This window comes from Pinus tabuliformis, chromosome 1_1, assembly GCF_031772625.1.
Source record: "Pinus tabuliformis cultivar Carrire ecotype Pingquan chromosome 1_1, CPIR1, whole genome shotgun sequence".
Taxonomy (NCBI): Eukaryota; Viridiplantae; Streptophyta; class Pinopsida; order Pinales; family Pinaceae; genus Pinus; species Pinus tabuliformis.
In genome coordinates, this window is record NC_142297.1 from 504,827,378 (window position 1) to 504,848,021 (window position 20,644).

The 20,644-nt window shown below is 37.3% G+C and overlaps 1 protein-coding gene across 1 annotated transcript; it reads right to left on the minus strand.

Annotated features, from left to right (window-relative positions):
* Positions 1-574: 574 nt before the first annotated feature.
* Positions 575-8,141, minus strand: LOC149213989 (hydroxycinnamoyltransferase-like). The gene is made up of 3 exons (XM_089389238.1): positions 7,766-8,141; positions 1,140-1,240; positions 575-955 (listed from the first exon to the last, which is right to left on the minus strand). The coding sequence occupies exons 1-3, from the start codon at positions 8,139-8,141 to the stop codon at positions 575-577; spliced, it is 858 nt and encodes a 285-aa protein (XP_089245364.1).
* Between the last annotated feature and the right edge of the window lie 12,503 nt (positions 8,142-20,644).

Genomic DNA, 20,644 nt, shown 5'->3' on the forward strand with positions numbered 1-20,644 from the left:
TTCAATTAGGGATGATTTCGACGATTTGTTTTAGGGTTTCCATGTGATGGTGAGGAAGGCGAGTGGAGACATCCATACTCCCTTCCTCATCTCTTCCGGGAAACACTACCATCCCTCCAATTGCATCAATGGATGCAAGCTGCACGTTCAATGGCTTTCCCCATCCATAGTCTGTCTCGTAAACAGGCAATTTGGGAGAACCTATTAAGTCAACGTAGTAGCGACTTAATACATTTGGCAGACTGCCTTTGCCACTACCAAGCAGAGATTCAAGCAACTCTATGCAGTTATTTATGTTTTCCTCTGTGATGCAGGAGTTGATGGCTTCTTGTATAAGACTAGCAGCGAAGCAGATATCATGCTAACAGTTGCTTGACCGTAGTCCTGGCGATACCTATACACAAGCAGTTCCCAAAATAAGTTGGAGGTAAGGGTGGTTTTAGTCGGTCTCTACAGTCAGCAATCACAGTAAAATCAACGAGCTCTTTCTCGGGAACTTCTCGAGCTTTCATTATGCATCTCCAAAAATGCGAGGCAACTGCCACAAACGAAGTCGAAGCCCTGGCTCGTTCCTTCATTTTCTGATAATTTGTTGGCTAAAATGAAAAGTTGAAATTTCCATTTCGTCGCTGAATGCCACCTTTTCCTTATCGATCATCGTCTGTGCAGCCATTGAAGTGCAGGGCAGTGAATCATCTCGTGAAAACTTGAATGCATGTGCTTCGCCTTTGACCCAATCGGTGACTACTTCTACACCCTTGAAAGATATATTGCGGTAATCCTTTTTCTGGAGCTTGAAGATTTGTCGCATGTGATCCGGTTTCTCTGGAATACCAAGCCCTAGTCTGTTACGTTCTGCCCAGCACTTCATAAAAAACCAAAAGGATTTCCCATCTGCAATGACGTGCTGAAGATCGGTTCCGATGCAAATTCCCCCTCCCTGAAAATCAGTGACCTAAAATCCAAAAGAAAACTTCATGGAAAAATTACTAAATGGCCGTTCACATGGTTAAATTATGATTTTAATATCTATCTATCTATCTATATATATAGGTTGCGATCAAAATTAAGTCTCAAGCAGAGCATGAAATAAACACTGGTTAAAAAAAAAAAAGAAAATTAATGAAATTTTCAGCTACCTGTACGGAGAGAAATGGCCGGCGGTAGTTATCATCTTTCAAATTAACCGCATCCAGAGCTGGAACAAGTTTGCGGAAGAAGCTCTTGTGCTGAAACCCATCTTTTTCCAGGTCACAGAATTGTTGAAAATATAATTTCAACTGCGATCGCCGATATCGCATCGGCAAAGTTGAAGTGAAGGAGTTATGAAGAAGCTTTTGTGTTTGCGATGAGCGATCGCCGATATCGCATCGGCACATCGCTATCGGCAATGTCATGGGGTCGGGGTCTTTAACATGAGTAAAGGTGAGAAGCGATCCGATGGCATATCGGAGATCGCAACATATGTGTGTGCCCCAATTTTGTATTCCGATTAAATGGATTTTGCGATGCGATGGAGTGGACCCGATGGCTTCCCAAAACCAAATTGCATAATGTTTGAAATTCACCCGACGGCAAATATTAAATGTTGCGTGGAGTAAATCTAAGTTTTGGTTGACCATACGTCTTAATGAAATGTCATAGTGGTAGGTAAAATATTAAAGTTTTACATAGAGTTCGTAAGTTTTTTTATGAGAAGGTATGGGCGTATGTACTTATTACATAAATTCTGTATGGGATAGGTGTATGTAATTTATTACTGTGTTGACTTGTGTTTTCTTGTATGGCACACGGGAAGTTTAAGTGTGTATTCACAGTAGAGTAAAAAATAAGAAGTGGTGAAGCGAAAACCATGTGTGGTATGAACACACAGCAGTGTGTAAAAATATAGAACCAGAGGGTGAATGCACAGCAGTGCACAAATGTATTTGGTAATGTCTTGTAAGGAATTGTAAAACAGAGGAATAGAAAAACCATGTGTGGTTTTGCATAAAGGAAATGGTGGAGCGTGAAATTTTGTAAGCCTGTGTGAATTTTTGTTTACAGCAGTAACCTTATGTAAACTTTTGTTACAGCAGTAAGTTGTTTTTCACAGCAGTGAATATGAAAATGGTTTTACAGTGTTAAATCCTTCTCAGTAAAAAAGGATGAAGTCTGTATCGTTTTTTTTAATGAATAGCAATTTCTTATGGTGAAAATACTCTAGTTCTCTGAGCGAATTTTTTTTAAGTCTTCTGTGCACAAAAGAATCCTGGTGAAAAGTAAAAACAGAGCATTGACTCTGTGTGTTTGGAATAGTTGGTTTTTGGTATTTTCCCCATTTAAAGAAAAATACCCAACAGTGGTATCAGAGCAGGCTTAGGCTCTTGAAGGTGTTCAAGAAGCTGAAGGGAGAAGGTTGCTACAGCAGCAAACCTCTCAGGCAGACAGAAGACTCAGACAACAAAGGGTTCAGGTATTTCAAAGTTTTTTTTGTGTTGCTGAAGAAGCAGTGATTTGTTTTAAATACACAGTCAAGGAATGGCCAGCACAAGCACTGGTATGGGTTTGTTTAACACCCAGCTCCCACAGTTTAATGGGAAGAACTATGACTACTGGTCAATAACTATGAGAGCCCTATTTGCCTCTCAAGATTTATGGGAAATAGTTGAAGATGGTTTTGAAGAAGTAGCAGATGAAAATGAGTTCAATGCACTGACTCAGGGAGAGAAGGATCAGCTGAAGAGCAATAGGAAGAAGGATGCAAAGGCCATTTTATTGTTGCATCTAGCAGTAGACCAGAGTATATTTCCAAGGATAGCAGCAGCTAAAACATCAAATGAAGCATGGCAAACCTTTAAGACAGCCTATCAAGGCAAGGAGAGAGTGAAGACAGCAAAACTACAATTGCTGAGAAAGGATTTTGAGAACTTGAACATGAAGGAGTCAGATAACATTGACTCATTCTTCACTCATGTGATTGGTGTAATCACACAAATGAGAACCCATGGAGAAACCATTGAAGACAAAAGAATAGTGGAGAAAATATTGAGGGTCTTACCCTCAAAGTTTGATGCCATAGTCACCACCATTGAAGAGACAAAGGATCTCTCAAGATATTCAGTAGATGAGCTACATGCATCACTGATAACACATGAACAGAGGTTGAGTAGGAATGAAAACTCATCCCTTGAGCAAGCCTTCAAGACCCAGATGTCCTTTGGAAGAGGCAGAGGTCAAGGAAGAGGAAACAAAAGAGGAAGAGGCAGAAGCCAGAACAGAGGTGGAAAGAACATCTCATCAAATGCACAAGGAAGAGGCAGCAATCCAAATCAGAACCAAGGCCAAGGCAGCAGCCAACAAGGAGGACAACATAATGCTCAAGGACAAAGGTATGATAAATCTAATGTTCAATGCTATTATTGCAAAAAGTATGGACATTATGCTAGTGATTGTAGAAAGAAACAACATGATATGAACAGTAGACAAAATGCAAATGTTACAAGAGAAAATAGCAGTCAAGAAAATGTCCTGTTAGCTTGTAACATGGCTGAAACACATAGTGAGGACATATGGTTTTTAGACTCAGGTTGCAGCAACCATATGACCGGAAACATAGCCTTCTTTTCTGCCCTAGATAAAAATGTGAAATCAGAAGTCACACTAGGAACTGATAGTAAAGTGTCTGTTATGGGAAAAGGAGAAATAAAAATACTTTCAAAGCAAGGAGAAAGGAAAACCATAGCAGATGTCTACTATGTCCCCGGAATGAGATGTAATCTCTTGAGTATTGGACAGCTTGTCCATAAGGGGTACAATGTTTTCTTTAAAAATGATGTGTGCACCATCATGGATATACCACCCAGCAAAAGATGCATTGCTGAAGTAAAGATGACAAGGAACAGGATGTTCCCTCTCCGGATCAGGGCAGACATGAAGAACAAAAGGGAAATGGCAGCAGTCACCCAAGAAGCTTTTTAAAGCGTGCCAAAGGATGTGAACTGGTTATGGCACTTGAGATTCGGGCATCTCAATTTTGGAGGCCTAAACTTGTTGAGCAGAAAAGGAATGGTAAAGGGATTACCATTGATAGAGAAACCTGACAGCCTATGTGAAGGCTGCATTTTGGGAAAACAACATAGAGAGAGTTTTCCATCAGGGAAGAGCATAAGGGCAAAGGCACCCTTAGAGATTATCCACTCAGATTTGTGTGGACCAATGCAAGCTCCATCATTAGCTGGCAGCCTATATTTCTTGACATTCATTGATGATTGTACAAGAAAGACTTGGATATATTTCCTTAAAAACAAAAGTGAAGTGTTTGAGAAATTCCAAAATTTCAAAGCACTTGTGGAGAACCAAAGCGGGCTGCATATAAAAGTTTTGAGAACTGATAGAGGAGGTGAGTATATCTCCAAGGAATTCCTAAAATTCTGTAGAGAAAATGGAATTCATAAACAGTTTACAACTCGGTACACCCCACAACAAAATGGAGTTGCTGAAAGGAAGAACAGTACCATCATGGATATGGCGAGGAGCATGTTGAAGGCAAAGCATTTGCCGAATGAGTATTGGGCTGAAGCTGTACATTGTGCAGTTTATATACTGAACAGGTGTCCTACAAAAACAGTCATGAACAAAGTGCCAGAAGAGGCATGGAGTGGGAGAAAGCAAGGAGTCACCCACATGAGAGTTTTTGGGTGTGTGGCCTATGCACACATACCAGATCAGCTAAGGAGGAAGTTGGACAGCAAAGGGGAGAAATGCATCTTCATTGGATACAGTGATGAATCCAAAGCCTACAGGCTGTACATTCCATCTACCAAGAAGTTCTTTGTAAGCAGGGATGTTCAATTCATTGAAGAGGAAGCTTGGGATGGAAGCATAGAGAAAACAGTTAATGTCAAGAACTGTTTGTCTCATGATGAAGATGAAGAGGAAGTGGCTGAAATACATCCCCAAACAGCAGCGCCAACACAAGGACAGCAAGGTACACCATTGAGGATCAATGAGAGTGCTTCTCCAAGCACACCACAAGGAGGAAATTCAAGTGCATCTTCAAGCACTTGCACACCAAGTGAAAGAGGTAAGAAATTTAGAAATCTAAGTGACATTTATGATGAAGGAATGAATTCCTTATTTGCCTTGTATTGTCATGTTGATGATCCTATTCATTTCGAGGAAGCAATCAAAGATAGAAAATGGATAGAAGCTATGGATGAGGAAATGAATGCCATAGAGAGAAATAAGACATGGGATTTGGTTGAGTTACCAAAAGGCAAAGAAGTCATTGGTGTGAAATGGGTCTATAAGACCAAGAGCAATGCTGAAGGGAAGATAGAAAGGCACAAAGCAAGGCTGGTTGTCAAAGGCTACAAGCAGCAGTATGGGAGAGATTATGAGGAGACTTTCGCCCCGGTTGCAAGAATGGAAACCGTAAGAGCAGTGCTGTCCATAGCAGCACAAAACAAATGGAAAGTCTACCAAATGGATGTGAAATCAGCATTCCTAAATGGAGTGTTATTGGAAGAGGTCTATGTGGAACAGCCTCTCGGATATGAGAAGAAAGGTGAAGAGCACAAAGTGTGCAAATTGAAGAAGGCTCTTTATGGGCTGAAGCAAGCGCCAAGAGCATGGTACAGCAGGATAGATTCTTATCTATTGGATAATGAATTTGACAAATGTGAAGGAGAACCCACAGTCTACATCAAGGAGAAGGATGGTAAAATTTTAATTGTTGTCTTGTATGTAGATGATGTTATTTTCACTGGAAATGATATTTATCTTATTGAGAATTTTAAATCAGTCATGAAGGATGAATTTGAAATGACTGACATGGGTTTGTTGAGATACTTCTTAGGCATAGAAGTAGAGCAAAATGAAAAAGGAATTTTTATATCTCAAGCAAGATATATAAATCAAGTTTTGAGCAGATTTAACATGCAAGAGTGCAAGGCAGCAATCACTCCCACAGTGATGGGATTAAAGCTCAGCAAAGAGGACAGCAGCAAGGATTTTGATCCTAGCCTATACAAAAGCATTGTAGGCAGTCTTATGTATTTAACAGCAACTAGGCCTGATTTAATGTATGCTGTTAGTTTAATTTCCAGGTTCATGGAGAGGCCAAAGGAGGCACATTGGCAGGCAGCAAAGAGAATTTTGAGGTATGTGAAAGGTACCAAAATGTTTGGAATTTTATATCATGCCTCAGAACATTCAGATTTAATTGGTTACACTGATAGCGATTGGGCTGGAAGTGTAGATGATCGGAAGAGCACTTCCGGTTATGTTTTTCATATGGGTTCAGGAGCCATTTCATGGGCTTCTAAGAAGCAGTCCATTGTAGCATTGTCTACAGCAGAGGCTGAATATGTGGCAGCTACAGCAGCAGCATGTCAAGCAGTGTGGATGAGAAGAATGTTGAGAAGCTTAGGCCAAGAGCAGGCAAAAGCGACAGTGATATTTTGTGACAATAGCTCAGCTATTGCGTTGTCAAAGAATTCAGTGTTTCACAAAAGAACGAAACACATTGATACAAGGTTTCATTATATCAGAGAATTGGTAAGCAATGGAGAAATCAATTTGCAACATTGCAGCAGTCAGGAACAGGTAGCAGACATTTTGACAAAGCCATTGGATCAGAAGAGCTTTGAATTTTTGAGGAAGTGTTTGGGTATGATTGAATGCCCGACAGTTGAAATTAAAGGGGAGTGTTGAAAATATAATTTCAACTGCGATCGCCGATATCGCATCGGCAAAGTTGAAGTGAAGGAGTTATGAAGAAGCTTTTGTGTTTGCGATGAGCGATCGCCGATATCGCATCGGCACATCGCTATCGGAAATGTCATGGGGTCGGGGTCTTTAACATGAGTAAAGGTGAGAAGCGATCCGATCGCATATCGGAGATCGCAACATATGTGTGTGCCCCAATTTTGTGTTCCGATTAAATGGATTTTGCGATGCGATGGAGTGGACCCGATGGCTTCCCAAAACCAAATTGCATAATGTTTGAAATTCACCCGACGGCAAATATTAAATGTTGCGTGGAGTAAATATAAGTTTTGGTTGACCATACGTCTTAATGAAATGTCATAGTGGTAGGTAAAATATTAAAGTTTTACATAGAGTTCGTAACTTTTTTTATGAGAAGGTATCGGCGTATGTACTTATTACATAAATTCTGTATGGAATAGGTGTATGTAATTTATTACTGTGTTGACTTGTGTTTTCTTGTATGGCACACGGGAAGTTTAAGTGTGTATTCACAGTAGAGTAAAAAATAAGAAGTGGTGAAGCGAAAACCATGTGTGGTATGAACACACAGCAGTGTGTAAAAATATAGAACCAGAGGGTGAATGCACAGCAGTGCACAAATGTATTTGGTAATGTCTTGTAAGGAATTGTAAAACAGAGGAATAGCAAAACCATGTGTGGTTTTGCATAAAGGAAATGGTGGAGCGTGAAATTTTGTAAGCCTGTGTGAATTTTTGTTTACAGCAGTAACCTTATGTAAACTTTTGTTACAGCAGTAAGTTGTTTTTCACAGCAGTGAATATGAAAATGGTTTTACAGTGTTAAATCCTTCTCAGTAAAAGAGGATGAAGTCTGTATCGTTTTTTTTAATGAATAGCAATTTCTTATGGTGAAAATACTCTAGTTCTCTGAGCGAATTTTTTTTAAGTCTTCTGTGCACAAAAGAATCCTGGTGAAAAGTAAAAACAGAGCATTGACTCTGTGTGTTTGGAATAGTTGGTTTTTGGTATTTTCCCCATTTAAAGAAAAATACCCAACAAGAATGCCATATCAATAGATGCTTCAATGAATTCCACTCCGCCATCGTTGCAGTCAATTTCAGGCCTACCCGACTCATCTCCTTCCTTCATGTACAACCGGCCTGCCAATGGATAAAAGTCCACTAGAACCAACGACAGGCTTCTCTTCAGCTTCTCCACCATCATAGAAAATTCAAATTCCTGTTCATGAGTACTTAATGTTTTATAGAAAATAAGACACTGAGTGCGGACACAGGGATTCTGTATAGGATTGTGTATGCAACAAAGATCCAAACCAGGGAGGAACATACTATGCCTAGCAGTGGGGATGGCCGGCACAACGGCTGAAACTCTGGAAACCTTTATTTTTATTTCATTCTCTTCTGCCATGACTGTAACCTTGTTACAACAGCTAGCAGCTCACAGACCTGCTGAGAATGATATGTGCAAGAGCATATCTATTGAATTAGAAAATTCAATCTCAAGTGCAACTAACAATCTTAGTTTCAAATTTTCTGCAACCATGATGTAGCAATATATGCTAGATGGATGATGGAGCAAGGTAAATATTAATCACCATGTAATAACTTTCAGTCATTGGGTCATTGTTTTCTACGTCTTGTCTATTGGATCACAATAAAAATAATTGACTTCATTGGCTCATATTTTTTTTACATCTTGCCTATTGCATCACAATAAAAATAATTGATTTCATGGAACTTGATATTTACCGATAACAACTTGGTCATGCATTTAATCAACATTAAATTTCCAAGGAATATTCCGCTAACATTGTGCACTTAAATATTGTGAAAACATGCAATCAGATCTGTATAGTATCGGAACTTCAAGTCAGTGATTAATGCATATATATAATAGGAGGCAGAACGAAACGTCATCTTTGGAAAGAATATCGCTTAAAATAGCACGACCAACCCATTATTAGCTAATATTTACAGGCATATATTAGCTGCAGAGGTCTACCCAATGCGTTCATTTCTTTGATAGGTCAGCACTGTCCCGACATTAAATCTGATTGCATGTAGCATCCTTTTCCAGTACCTGTGATTGAAAACATCCAGCAATTTGCAGTCAGTCTGGTACAGTTATGCAGCCTGTTGTGAATCGCGATCAGTCCTCCATTGAACCCGGAGTTCTCAGTGAGCCACTGCCAAACCAGGTTTTTAACACATAGAAGGGACAAACTGTGTTTTCTCTTTTTCAATAACCGATGGGAATATTAATCACAATTTGATATTCAGAGAAAAAAAAAAACTCGATATATCAAATACTCACCATTCAGCATTTATGAAATGGTGAGTCTACATTTATTAAACTAAATTCTATATGAAACAGTGAGCCTACATTTATTAAACTAAACTCTATCCATGCCGAAGACAATGTTATATTTGATTTCCCAGGGAAGGGAATTAGCTTCTTTTCCTTTTCCAAAATATGTAACTTTAACCCAAAATATGTCGCTGTAAAGTTGGAAGCATTTGATATTATGTCAACCAACCTTGAAAATAACATACTCCAAATAAATAATTCAGCCAGAAAAATATTAATTGAAAATGAAACTACGTTAAAGTCACTTCCAAAGTATCCCTTCGTCATATTTACAATTGCATCCAAATCCACATTTGGTGCCATTCCTCTTTTGCAAGAATCACTTTCAAGATTTTCGCCTGGTTCGTTCTATGTGGCAGATTCACCGTTAAACTGTCCAGGCATTACAAATAGGAACACTTTCAAGATTTTTGCCTGGTTCGTTGCATGTGGCAGATTCACCATTAAACTGTCAAGGCATTACAAATAGAGACACCGGTAACGAAAACAACTACATCACACATAAAATTATTATGTTTCTGAGACACTGCCAATGAACCAATAAAAATGGAGATATATAAGTTATCAATCACAGATTAATGGAGGTCTTTGAATCACAACAACATCAAGATAAAAACTCTATTGATTGTAACCAGAACTAGAACTAGCTCCTGCTAGCTTACGTTGATGCATGCTACCTCCACAAACAACATCTAATTTTACTCTTTATATGATACTACGTCAACTAACAACATTTAATTGTAACAAGAACTAGAACTAGCTCATGCTAGGTTACGTTGATGCATGCTACCTCCACAAACAACATCTAATTTTACTCTTTACATGATACTACGTCAACTAACAACATTTAACATTTAGGTTGATGCATGCTACTTCTACTAACATCGTCTAATTTCACTATCAACTTGCTATTCAACCCGCTATTATAAGAAATCAAGGTAGATAATTACATTTCTAAAATCTGATTTCATTATCAATCTGCTATTCTAAGAAATCACATTTCTAATTTCACCATCAACCTGCTATTCTAAGAAATCAAAGTGTTTAGGTTGAAGCATGCTACTTCCACTAACAACATCTAATTTCACTATCAACCTGCTATTCTAAGGAATCAAGGTAGATAATTACATTTCTAATTTCTAATTTCATTATCAACATGCTATTCTAAGAAATCACATTTCTAATTTCACTATCAATCTGCTATTCTAAGAAATCAAAGTGTTTAGGTTGATGCACCCTGCTTCTACTAACAACATCTAATTTCACTATCAATCTTCTATTCAACCTGCTATTCTAAGGAATCGAGGTAGATAATTACATTTCTAATTTCTAATTTCATTATCAACTTGCTATTTTAAGAAATCACATTTCTAATTGCACTATCAACCTGCTATTATAAGAAATCAAAGTGTTTAGGTTGATGCATGCTACTTCCACTAACATTTAATTTTATTATCAACTTGCTATTCTAAGGATTCAAGGTAGATAATTACATTTCTAATTTCATTATCAGCCTGATATTCTAAGAAATCACATTTCTATTTATTTATTTTTTATTTCACTATCAAACTGCTATTCTAAGAAATCAAAGTTGATAATTACATTTGAGACAAACATGTCACCACATGAGTTTTGAACCCTAATCAAAGTAGATAATTATGTTTCAAATCACATTTCTATTTTATTTTATTTTCTTTTCTGATTTCACTATCAACCTACCTGCTATTCTAAGAAATCAAAGTTGATACTGACATAGAAATCAAAGTTGATACCTATTCTAAGAAATCAAAGTTGATACTGACATAGAAATCAAAGTTGATACTGACATTATAGACAAACGTGCCACCACATGAGTTTTGAACCCTAATCAAAGTAGATAATTTTTTTTTTTTTTTTTTTCACTATCAACAGAAATCAACCTGCCTACTATTCTAGAAATCAAAGTTGATAATTACATTTCAGACAAACATGCCACCACCACATGCCACCACATGAGTTTTGAACCCTAATAAACCTGCCTGCTATTCTAAGAAATCAAAGTTGATAATTACATTTCAGACAAACATGCCACCACATGAGTTTTGAACCTTAATCAAAGTACATAATTTTCTAAGTTTTGTTGATTTTACTATCAACGTGCTATTCTAAGAAATCAAAGTTGATAATTACATTTGAGACAAACATACCACCAAATCAACCTACCTACTATTCTAGAAATCAAAGTTGATAATTACATTTTAGACAAACATGCCACCACCACATGCCTTTTGAACCCTAACGCTAATCAAAGTAGATAATTTTCTAAATTTTTCCAATTTCACTATCAACCTGCTATTCTAGGAAATCAAAGTTGATAATTACATTTCACACAAACATGCCGCCACCACATGAGTTTTGGACCCTAACCCTAATCAAAGTAGATAATTTTCTAAATTTTTCTGATTTTGTCAGACCAGGAGGTAACTCCTCAAATGTAATCGTATTATTCATTAAGGTTGTTTATTATTATATACAAGAGGGAGTGATTGTTCAGTCATCTCCCGATGACTCTCCATTTCCTCTATTATTTATTTACACTAATTACAGTTGTTAACCCAATCCCTATGATTAGGTGTCAACATTCCCCCCTTAATCTGAAGGGATGTTGGTGAGTCCAAGCATCGTTTTGAATCTTTCAAGCTTTTCTCTTCCAAGCGCTTTGGTGAAAATGTCTACAATCTGCTCATTAGTGGAACAATGGCGAAGAAGGATTGTTTTGGCCTCAACATGGTGTCGAATCAGATGATATTTTGTATTGATGTGCTTCGTTCGATCATGGAACTTTGGGTTCTTGGCCAATTTTATTGCCTAGGTATTGTCAATCATGAGTGGAGTCGATTGTACTTGTTTTACCTGCAAATATTCAAGAATTTTCCTGAGCCACACAATTTCTTTTGTTGCCTCAGCTGCTACCACATATTCTGCCTTTGTTGTGGAATCTGTTGGAATTGATTGTTTGCGTGATCTCCAGGAGACAGCTCCTGATCCAAGACTCATAGCATAACTCAAAGTAGATACCACAGTTTCTTTGTCTCCATCGAAGTCTGAATCAGAGTATCCAATCAACCTGAAGTCGCCCACCAATGTAAACTTGATTCGAAAGCCTTGAGTTTCCTTCAAGTACTTTATAACTCTTTTTGTAGCAAACCAATGTCCCTCACAAGGCTTTTGCATAAACCTGGAGAGGATTCCAATAGCAAACGAAATGTTTGGTCTGGTAGTAGTTAGGTAGTTGAGACTTCCTACAAGCTATCTATACTTTGTTGCATCCTCAAATTCTTTTCCTTCAATGGATGTCAGCTTTAAGTTTTATTTCATTAGAGTAGTTAGAGGGTTGCATTTAGTCATGTCAAATCTGTTCAACATATCTCCAATGTACTTCTTTTGAGAAAGGAATATGGTCTTCGGATGTTGAGTTACTTCAATACCAAGATAGTAATGAACATAGCCCAAATCAGTCATTTCAAAACCTTTCCTCAATTCCTTCTTTATGGATGCAGTGTAGCTCTCATTGTTCCCTGTCATCAAAATATCATCTACATATACCACAAGATATACAACTATTTTTCCAACCTTCTTGATAAACAAAGTTGCATCATCAAGATCATAATGTTTGAAATTGAGTTTCAGAATATGCTCAGTTAGTTTTTCATACCAAGCTCGCGATGCTTGTTTGAGGCCATACAAGGATTTCACAAGTTTGCATACTTTATGTTCATGTCCTTTTAAAACAAATCCTTCAGGCTAGGACATAAAGACATTCTCTTTTAGATTTCCATTCAAGAAAGCAGTTTTTACATCCATTTGATGGACTTTCCAACCATTCTGAGCTGCTAGGGCAAAGAGTGTCCGGATGGTAGCCCATTTTGTTGTGGGGGAAAAAGTCTCCTCATAATTGACCCCTTCCTTCTGTGCAAAACCTTTTGCCACAAGCCTGGCTTTGTACTTGTCAAGTGAGCCATCAGCTTTATACTTGTTCTTGTAGACCCACTTGCAGCCAATTGGTTTGGTTCCCAATGGAGGATCAACCATCTTCCAAGTGCCATTCTTTATCAAGGCATCATACTCCTTTTGCATTGCTTCTTTCCATTCATCATGAGAAGAATCTTCTTTGAAGGAAGTTGGTTCAAAATCTGTAGACAAATGCAATTCACAATCATAAGAAACATCCATATCAATAGGTGAATCAGAGTCATCAACATCACCTCCATTTTTCCGGGTTGAATATCTATCTCATGTCTTTCCAACCTCATCAGGATGAACACTTTCAAGTGTCTTTGTCAACCACTTTGGGGGACCAGTCTGAGATGGTTCAAGCTGCTCCGTTGATTGAGTTGGGATTGAATCAAGATTGAGTCTCCCAATTCTATCAATCACATCACTCAAAGTATCATTCGTTGTTGGAGTTTCATGCGGGGGAGAGAGTGCTCCAGAAGAAGATTCCACAGGTTGATCTAGTATAGGAATCCCCCCTTCAAGATGTGGAATCTGATTATCAAATTCTAGAAATGATTTTGCATTTACGAATTTATCCAAGCGATCAAGTTGCTGCTCAACAAAATTGTCAGTTTTGGATGAATCAAGAAAGATTACATCTCTAGATACAACAAACTTTTTACTGAATTCATCATAGAGACAACATGCTTTGGAGGTGTTTGAATACCCCAGGAAGATACACTTACAACTTCTTACACCAAGTTTGTTTCTATGTACCTTTGGTATCAAGGCATAACATGTGGAACCAAAGACCTTGAGATGCTTTACCGAAGGAATGTGCCCACACCACATTTCATAATGAGTCTTGTTTCTAATAGCATTAGATGGACATCTATTCTTTATATATATAGCACATAGAACTACATCAACCCAAAACATCAATTTTACATTTTTGAAAAACATCATGGAGTGCACCATATTTAAGATTGTCCTATTCATTCTTTCAGCTACTCCGTTCTGTTGCGGATTATAAGGCACAATTTTTTTATGTTTGATCCCATGTTGGCGAAGATAGTTTTCAAATTCATTTGAAGTGTATTCTTTTCCATTATCAGTTCGAATAGATCCAATATGAGATTGTGCATCATTTTCAATCCATTTATGAAAATTCTTGAATGTTTGAAAAGCATCAGATTTTTTCTTCAATAAATAAACCCAACACAATCTGGTGTAGTCATCAATAAATGTCATGATATATTTATTTCAATTTGCAGAAGGAACAGGCATTGGACCACATAAATCTGAATGAATGAGTTCAAGTATTCTATGTGCTCTTGAATGTGAATCATGAAAAGATTGTTTGCTATGCTTTCCTAGAATGCAAGCATCACATTGCTTAAGTTTCCTAGGAATTGTAGGCAAACCAACAACACCATTTTTCTTCAACAAGCGGAGACTTTCATAGTTCAAATGTCCAAATCTAGCATGCCATAATAAAATTGATGGAAGTGTACCTTCTTCATGATGAGAACTGTATGAGAAATGTTGTGCATGAGCAGAGGTTCTTTGCAGCTTGATAAGTCTTTATTCTTCTATTCCCCTCATTACAAGTGAGTGGTCAGATGCTTTTCTTACCTCAAGCTTGTCATCAAACATATGCATGGAGTGACCTTGTTGGCGGATGTGGACCAAGGACATCAAGTTTCTCTTGAGCTGTGGGAGATATAGAACATGATGCAGAAGAAAGTCTGGAAGACTAGGGAGTTTAAGCCTGATTGTGCCAAGCCTTGATGGCTTGATTTTTGATTGATCTGCAAAGTATACTGCTCCATCAACATTGTCAGTGAAATCTTCAAAAAGGTATTTTCTATGAGTCATGTGGCAGGTTTCTCCTGAATCAAGCAACCAATCATTTTTCCAAGAAGCAAGTGAAGCATTAAATAAATCTTCATTTACTCCAATGTTACATTGTGCCACAACATAGTGAGCGGATTCAGGTGCTTTACCTTTGTCTGTATCATCAGTTTTACCTTTCTGTTGGTTTCTTTTCTACTCAATTTTGTCCCATGGTAGCTTGCATGTAGAGGCATCATGTGATCCATTTATTTTGCAGCGTATGCAGTGAAAATCTGCCTTTTCTCCTTGAGAATGTCTGCCCCCCTGCCTCTGAAATATCTTCCTCTTCCTCTTTGACCACCTCTTCCTCTTGTAGAATCTTGAGCAGGATGCTTTTCTTTATGAGCAAGGCACACAGCCTCTTTAGAAGATTCAGGGGTTGTCTTCTTTCCAAAAGCTTTCTCTCTTTCAGCAAACTTTTTCACAAGAGAGTCAAAGGTTATATCTTTGAGATTTCCATTTGCTTGCAATGACTCAAGATAATTGGAGTAAGTAGGATAAAGTGCCTTGAGAAAAGTGATAAGAGGAATATCCAATTCAACCTTAGTGGATTTGATATCATGCATTATAGACTTTACTTCAGATGCAAGAGCAAGAGGATCATTATTTTGCAGTTCAAGAGTGAAGAGTTTAATCATGAGTTGAACAACTTCAAGTGCAGAATGTGAGTCATAGAGTTCTTTCAGCTTTTGTAAGGCTTCAAAGGCAGTTGAATATGACAAAATATGGCGACTCACCTCTTCATTTACAGATGCTGTGATTAAAGCATAAGCGTTGCTATTCTTGTTTTCCCAAATGACGAGCTCTTTGTCTGAGGTAGGTTGTACTAGGTCATTGTCTCTGTCTCCGACACACACTCCTTTCCATAGCTCGTCACATTCCAACATAGTTTGCTTCTGCGTGGAGGCACCAATGCAGCAACACGACCTCAAGGCATGCATCGATTTAGATGGTTTTCAGGTCTGAGGCTGACAGGCCAAAGGATTCAGACTTATGGCTGACAGAGCGCACAGGGGCAGTGGACAGAGAGCAGGAGGCAGAAGGGAGTTACAGCTATTTTGGGAGCTGGCTCTAATACCATGTCAGGCCAGGCAGTAACTCCATAAGGCAGAAATAATTTGACTGTCTTATTCCATCAGGTAGGTCCTCATTATATACATGAGGGAGAGTTTATTTAGTTCGTCTCCCGATGACTGTTCATATTTCCTATTTATCTATTTACAATAATTCACCCAATCACAAGGATTAGGTGTCAACAGGGTTTATGAATGACCCTATCAGAGAAATTTGGTGCATGTAATGGTAGGCAAGACATTGTAGACTAGAGTTTTGAAGGTGCTTACTCAAATGCATGACGTGTTTTTGGTAATGTGAATTCATGGATGAGATATTACATTGGTTATAGTATGTGAAGAACAACACATTTGATTGGCTGATTAAGGACACTTTATATTCTTTTTGTTGTGTTTTGACATAAATTTAACTCCTTTGCTTGCTCACCTTTAGTTTTCTTGAATCTTTCCTAAACTATTTTAGGATTGTTGTCTCTAAAATCCCTTTGAGTCACTTTCTTGTCTTATGGTTGGGCTAGAGTGAACATGGCTTAAGATATCAACAACTTCTCCTACTGAAAACTTTCTTAATTGATTTGTCTATCTTTAGTTTCTTTTTGCTCTTTGTTTCTCCAGTTTCTATGATATTAGCCTTATAATGAAACCATTAGAGAATATCCTCTCTTTGTATTTTTTCAACTAAATATATTGACATTTGGTATTGCATCAAGAGATGCATTCTATAATCTACATCTCTAGTATGCCAAAAACCATAAATATATAAAGTTAATGTACTATCAATAAAATATAAACTAGTGTAGATTTTTATTAACCATGTATCTATCATGTGTTGAGATTCAAGGTAAAAACATTTTTTAGAGTGAAAAAACTTAAGGAAAGGTTTGCACTTCAAAGGATTTTTTCTGACTTGGTGCTTGACAGGTCTAGGGTTAAGATAGATCTACGCAGGGTGATTTGAATTATGGTACAAATAAATATCGCTTTTTGATATATTCATCTCCATCTTTCTCAACCATGTTTGAAAATTTTTTTATTTCCTATTTTGGTTGGCTTCCAATTATGACCACATTTGTGCTTGTTTATTGAAATATATTGTTCATATTTCTTGCAAACAATATCATATTAATCACCTTGGGCCTAGATCATACGAATTTACAAGAGAATGAATTCATGGAAATATTTTAGTTATGTATTATAGCTGCGGATGGGAGCATACACAATGGAATAAAAGAAGAAAAATGGAAATATAATGAATAGAGGGAATGTGTTGAATGTTGGAAAATATCACCAGTAAGTATCTCCACTAAGGAGAATTACTAATCCAAATTCACACCTTGTTACATAATAAAAATAAGGGTTAAGAAAATTCATCATGGCTACTTGTAAAGAAAAAATATAGTGGGTCCAATTTTGGACCATTGACCAATCCTAGCTTCATTTTGTTAGGGCCTTCCCAAAGGTATCTAGGCAACAACCAATCGCTCCTACAAGTTATATCATTGATCCATAGAAATATATAATCATTAATGCCCTTCATATTTTTGGGTATGTGTTATATTCTTTGTATGAGTAGCCTCATGCGTAGATCATATATGTTATGGGCAATGAGATCCTACATAATTGATATGCAACGAAAAAGATTATCTGTCAAGATGCTAAAAAATCAGTTGGAAACCGTAAAATATGATCGTAAGTATAAGTCATCACTCTCAGAAAAGTTAATATCCCCTTCCACACATAAAGATAAATTTATCCACACAAAGGAACAAGTTCATGTAACAGAACTTCAAATGTCCACCAGGTTGGTTTTGGATAACTTTAATGATGTCAATTGAGCGTAGTTGACTGTTTTTCTTCCAACAATAAAGAAATATGGGTTGGAATCATATAATTAGTCATTGTTTTTCATGATGAATGTTTTCTTTTCAGACCTATTATTTTCTTATCTAAAACTCCACTAAGGAAAACTCAAATAACACACATGCAAGAAAGCAAAAATTGAGAAAATGAAAGTTGGCAACTCAGCTTATGTAGCAATTAATTCCTCCAATACCTAATGTGATTGTTCATGTAAAAGAAAGTGTGGAATATGAGAATGCAACATATACTCTTGCTAAACCAGCCTTGCGAGATGCATGCAAATTATCTTCCATGTCTAATAAAGATATGGGAAAGAAAAATGAAAATGAAAACTTGTATGTATCCGGTTGGATTCACTTAGAATAATCAATTAATTATATTACAATTAGGATTTTGTTAGTTCTACCTGTAGTTTTATATCCACTCTATTGTTTTGTAATATTGACTGCCTCTATTAAGATACTTTTTCTATCCAAAATATGCAAGTTTTCCTTTTAACATGAATTCTTCCAAGAAATATTGTACACAATTTTTTACTTGATTGAATTATCTATCACATGGTCAAACTATATTTTTTCAGTACAAGAAGCATTTTATGAAAATCAATGAAATTCACAACTTCATTTGGCAAGGCCTTTGGGAAGCTTCAGAAACCTAAAATATTGAATGCGAATTATGTTTTGAGGATATCAGAAAGCTTCATGGATAGAGCTAATAATTTGGTGTTGGAAATAATACTAAGAGAGGGAGGGCGGGGGGGGGGGGGGGTGTGAATCAGTATTAGTCAAGTCAATAATCTTTTTCTTTTCATACTCAATTTCATATATGCTACTTCAATGAAGGTAACCCGCGTGTGCACGCAACTGTGTTTAAGGAAACAAGCGTATATCCAGTAAACTCATGATTCAGTTAATTATCATATGTTGATTTTTAATCTGAGCATCAGTACTTTATTAAACATTAAACAATAACCATGTGTAGTTAATAACAGAAAGAACCATCACACATAAGCAACACACATGAACACCAAGATGTAAGGTGGAAACCCAATGTGGGTAAAAACCACCTGCTACTGTCGTCTCTATCTTATTCTAATAATAAGAAAAATTGTTTACAACATTGTACTGGCGCAGACTCATACCAATACGTAGGCTTCTACCTGCAGAAGGCTACCACCTTCTCTCGTTCTCCAGCTTCTACTGGAAGGGAGCTACAACCCCCCTGGCTCTTGTACTGGCCGATATGTTTACCAGTACGTAGGTGCCGACCTACTGAAGGCTACAACCTTCTCTCTTCCTCCAGGGACCGCGTTTCATAAATTTTCATACTAGATACTCCTAGAGCACAACATCAAAATCTGAAGGACACATTTCATCCAATTTTCATACTAGACCCATCAATAACATTGAAGCTCAAATCAATCACCACTGTAATACATGTATATTATCCAATAAAAATCAACCAATCTGAATATGCAAAATATTTTTACCAGAAACCAGTCACCAGAACACAATGTAAAACCCAGAACTCTGCATCAATACCCAATACCAATTGCAGCTTTATAGATCACAAGATATGCGCTACTTCGATGTGTCAAGCATGCATGTATACACGCTTTTACCAAGGTCAACCCATGTATACATCTATAAATATTCATTCATAAATTTGCAGCTATTTCGAACTTCAGTTGTAACCAAATCATAATATTTAAAGATAAACACATGCATTAGTATCCAGATCTAGAATAAACATGAAAAAACCATATAAAGATTATTCATTACAAGTCTTAAGATCCCGATCCATCATTAGATCTTGTCCACCATCAACCACTAAGGCTCCTCCTTGGTTCAGATCAACCAGAGCATCATAAACCCATAACCTGCATACTTGATCTCACACTTTATCAGATCTCTTATACTTGAGTGTCTTGGCCTAATGATCTTCTCCTCCTTTTATAGTCTTAGGCCTTGCTCAATACCATGGACCAAAACCACTTAGGATCAATACCTTGGATCAATACCTAGGGTCAATACCTCAGACCCGATACCATGGACCAATACCATGGACCAAATATTTCAGACCAAACTTAGTTTTCCAAGGTATATGCGCTTTTACTTTTGTGAAAGTGTGTGTGTACGTATACGCGACTTTGTATATAGTGAAACCGCGTGTATATGCGACTTGGTCTATGGTGAACCTGCGTATACCTCTTTTCTTTAATTCTTTGTTGTTAACCTACAGAATATTGATCTTTCATCTGAGATATTTTCCATCAAGGACAACACCTGTATCATAATGCCAACAATCTCCCCCTTTGGACTTGATGTCAATGTTAACTTGTTGCACAATGAACTGTCATATTATTCCTTTGAACTGCCCTACATCACATTTGTTAACACAACTACCATGTATTCTGTCACATCTGATATTTCTTCTATAGATTCATCTAGATACCATATACAAGAGAGTTTTTATGCTTCAAGTGGGTTTCCATCAAGTACAACACATACATCATAATGCCAACAATCTCCCCCTTTGGACTTGATGGCAACAACCACACCAAGTCACTCTCCCCCTTTGACATCAAGGGAAAAGGGTCATGCTCCCCCTATGTACACGTTGAATTCTCTGATATGCTGAAGTGTGCTAATTGACCTCTCCCTTTGTACATGCTCCCCCTGTACATAAGAAAGGTCTGCAAAAAATATGTTATACAAGAAGAACATGACTATATACATC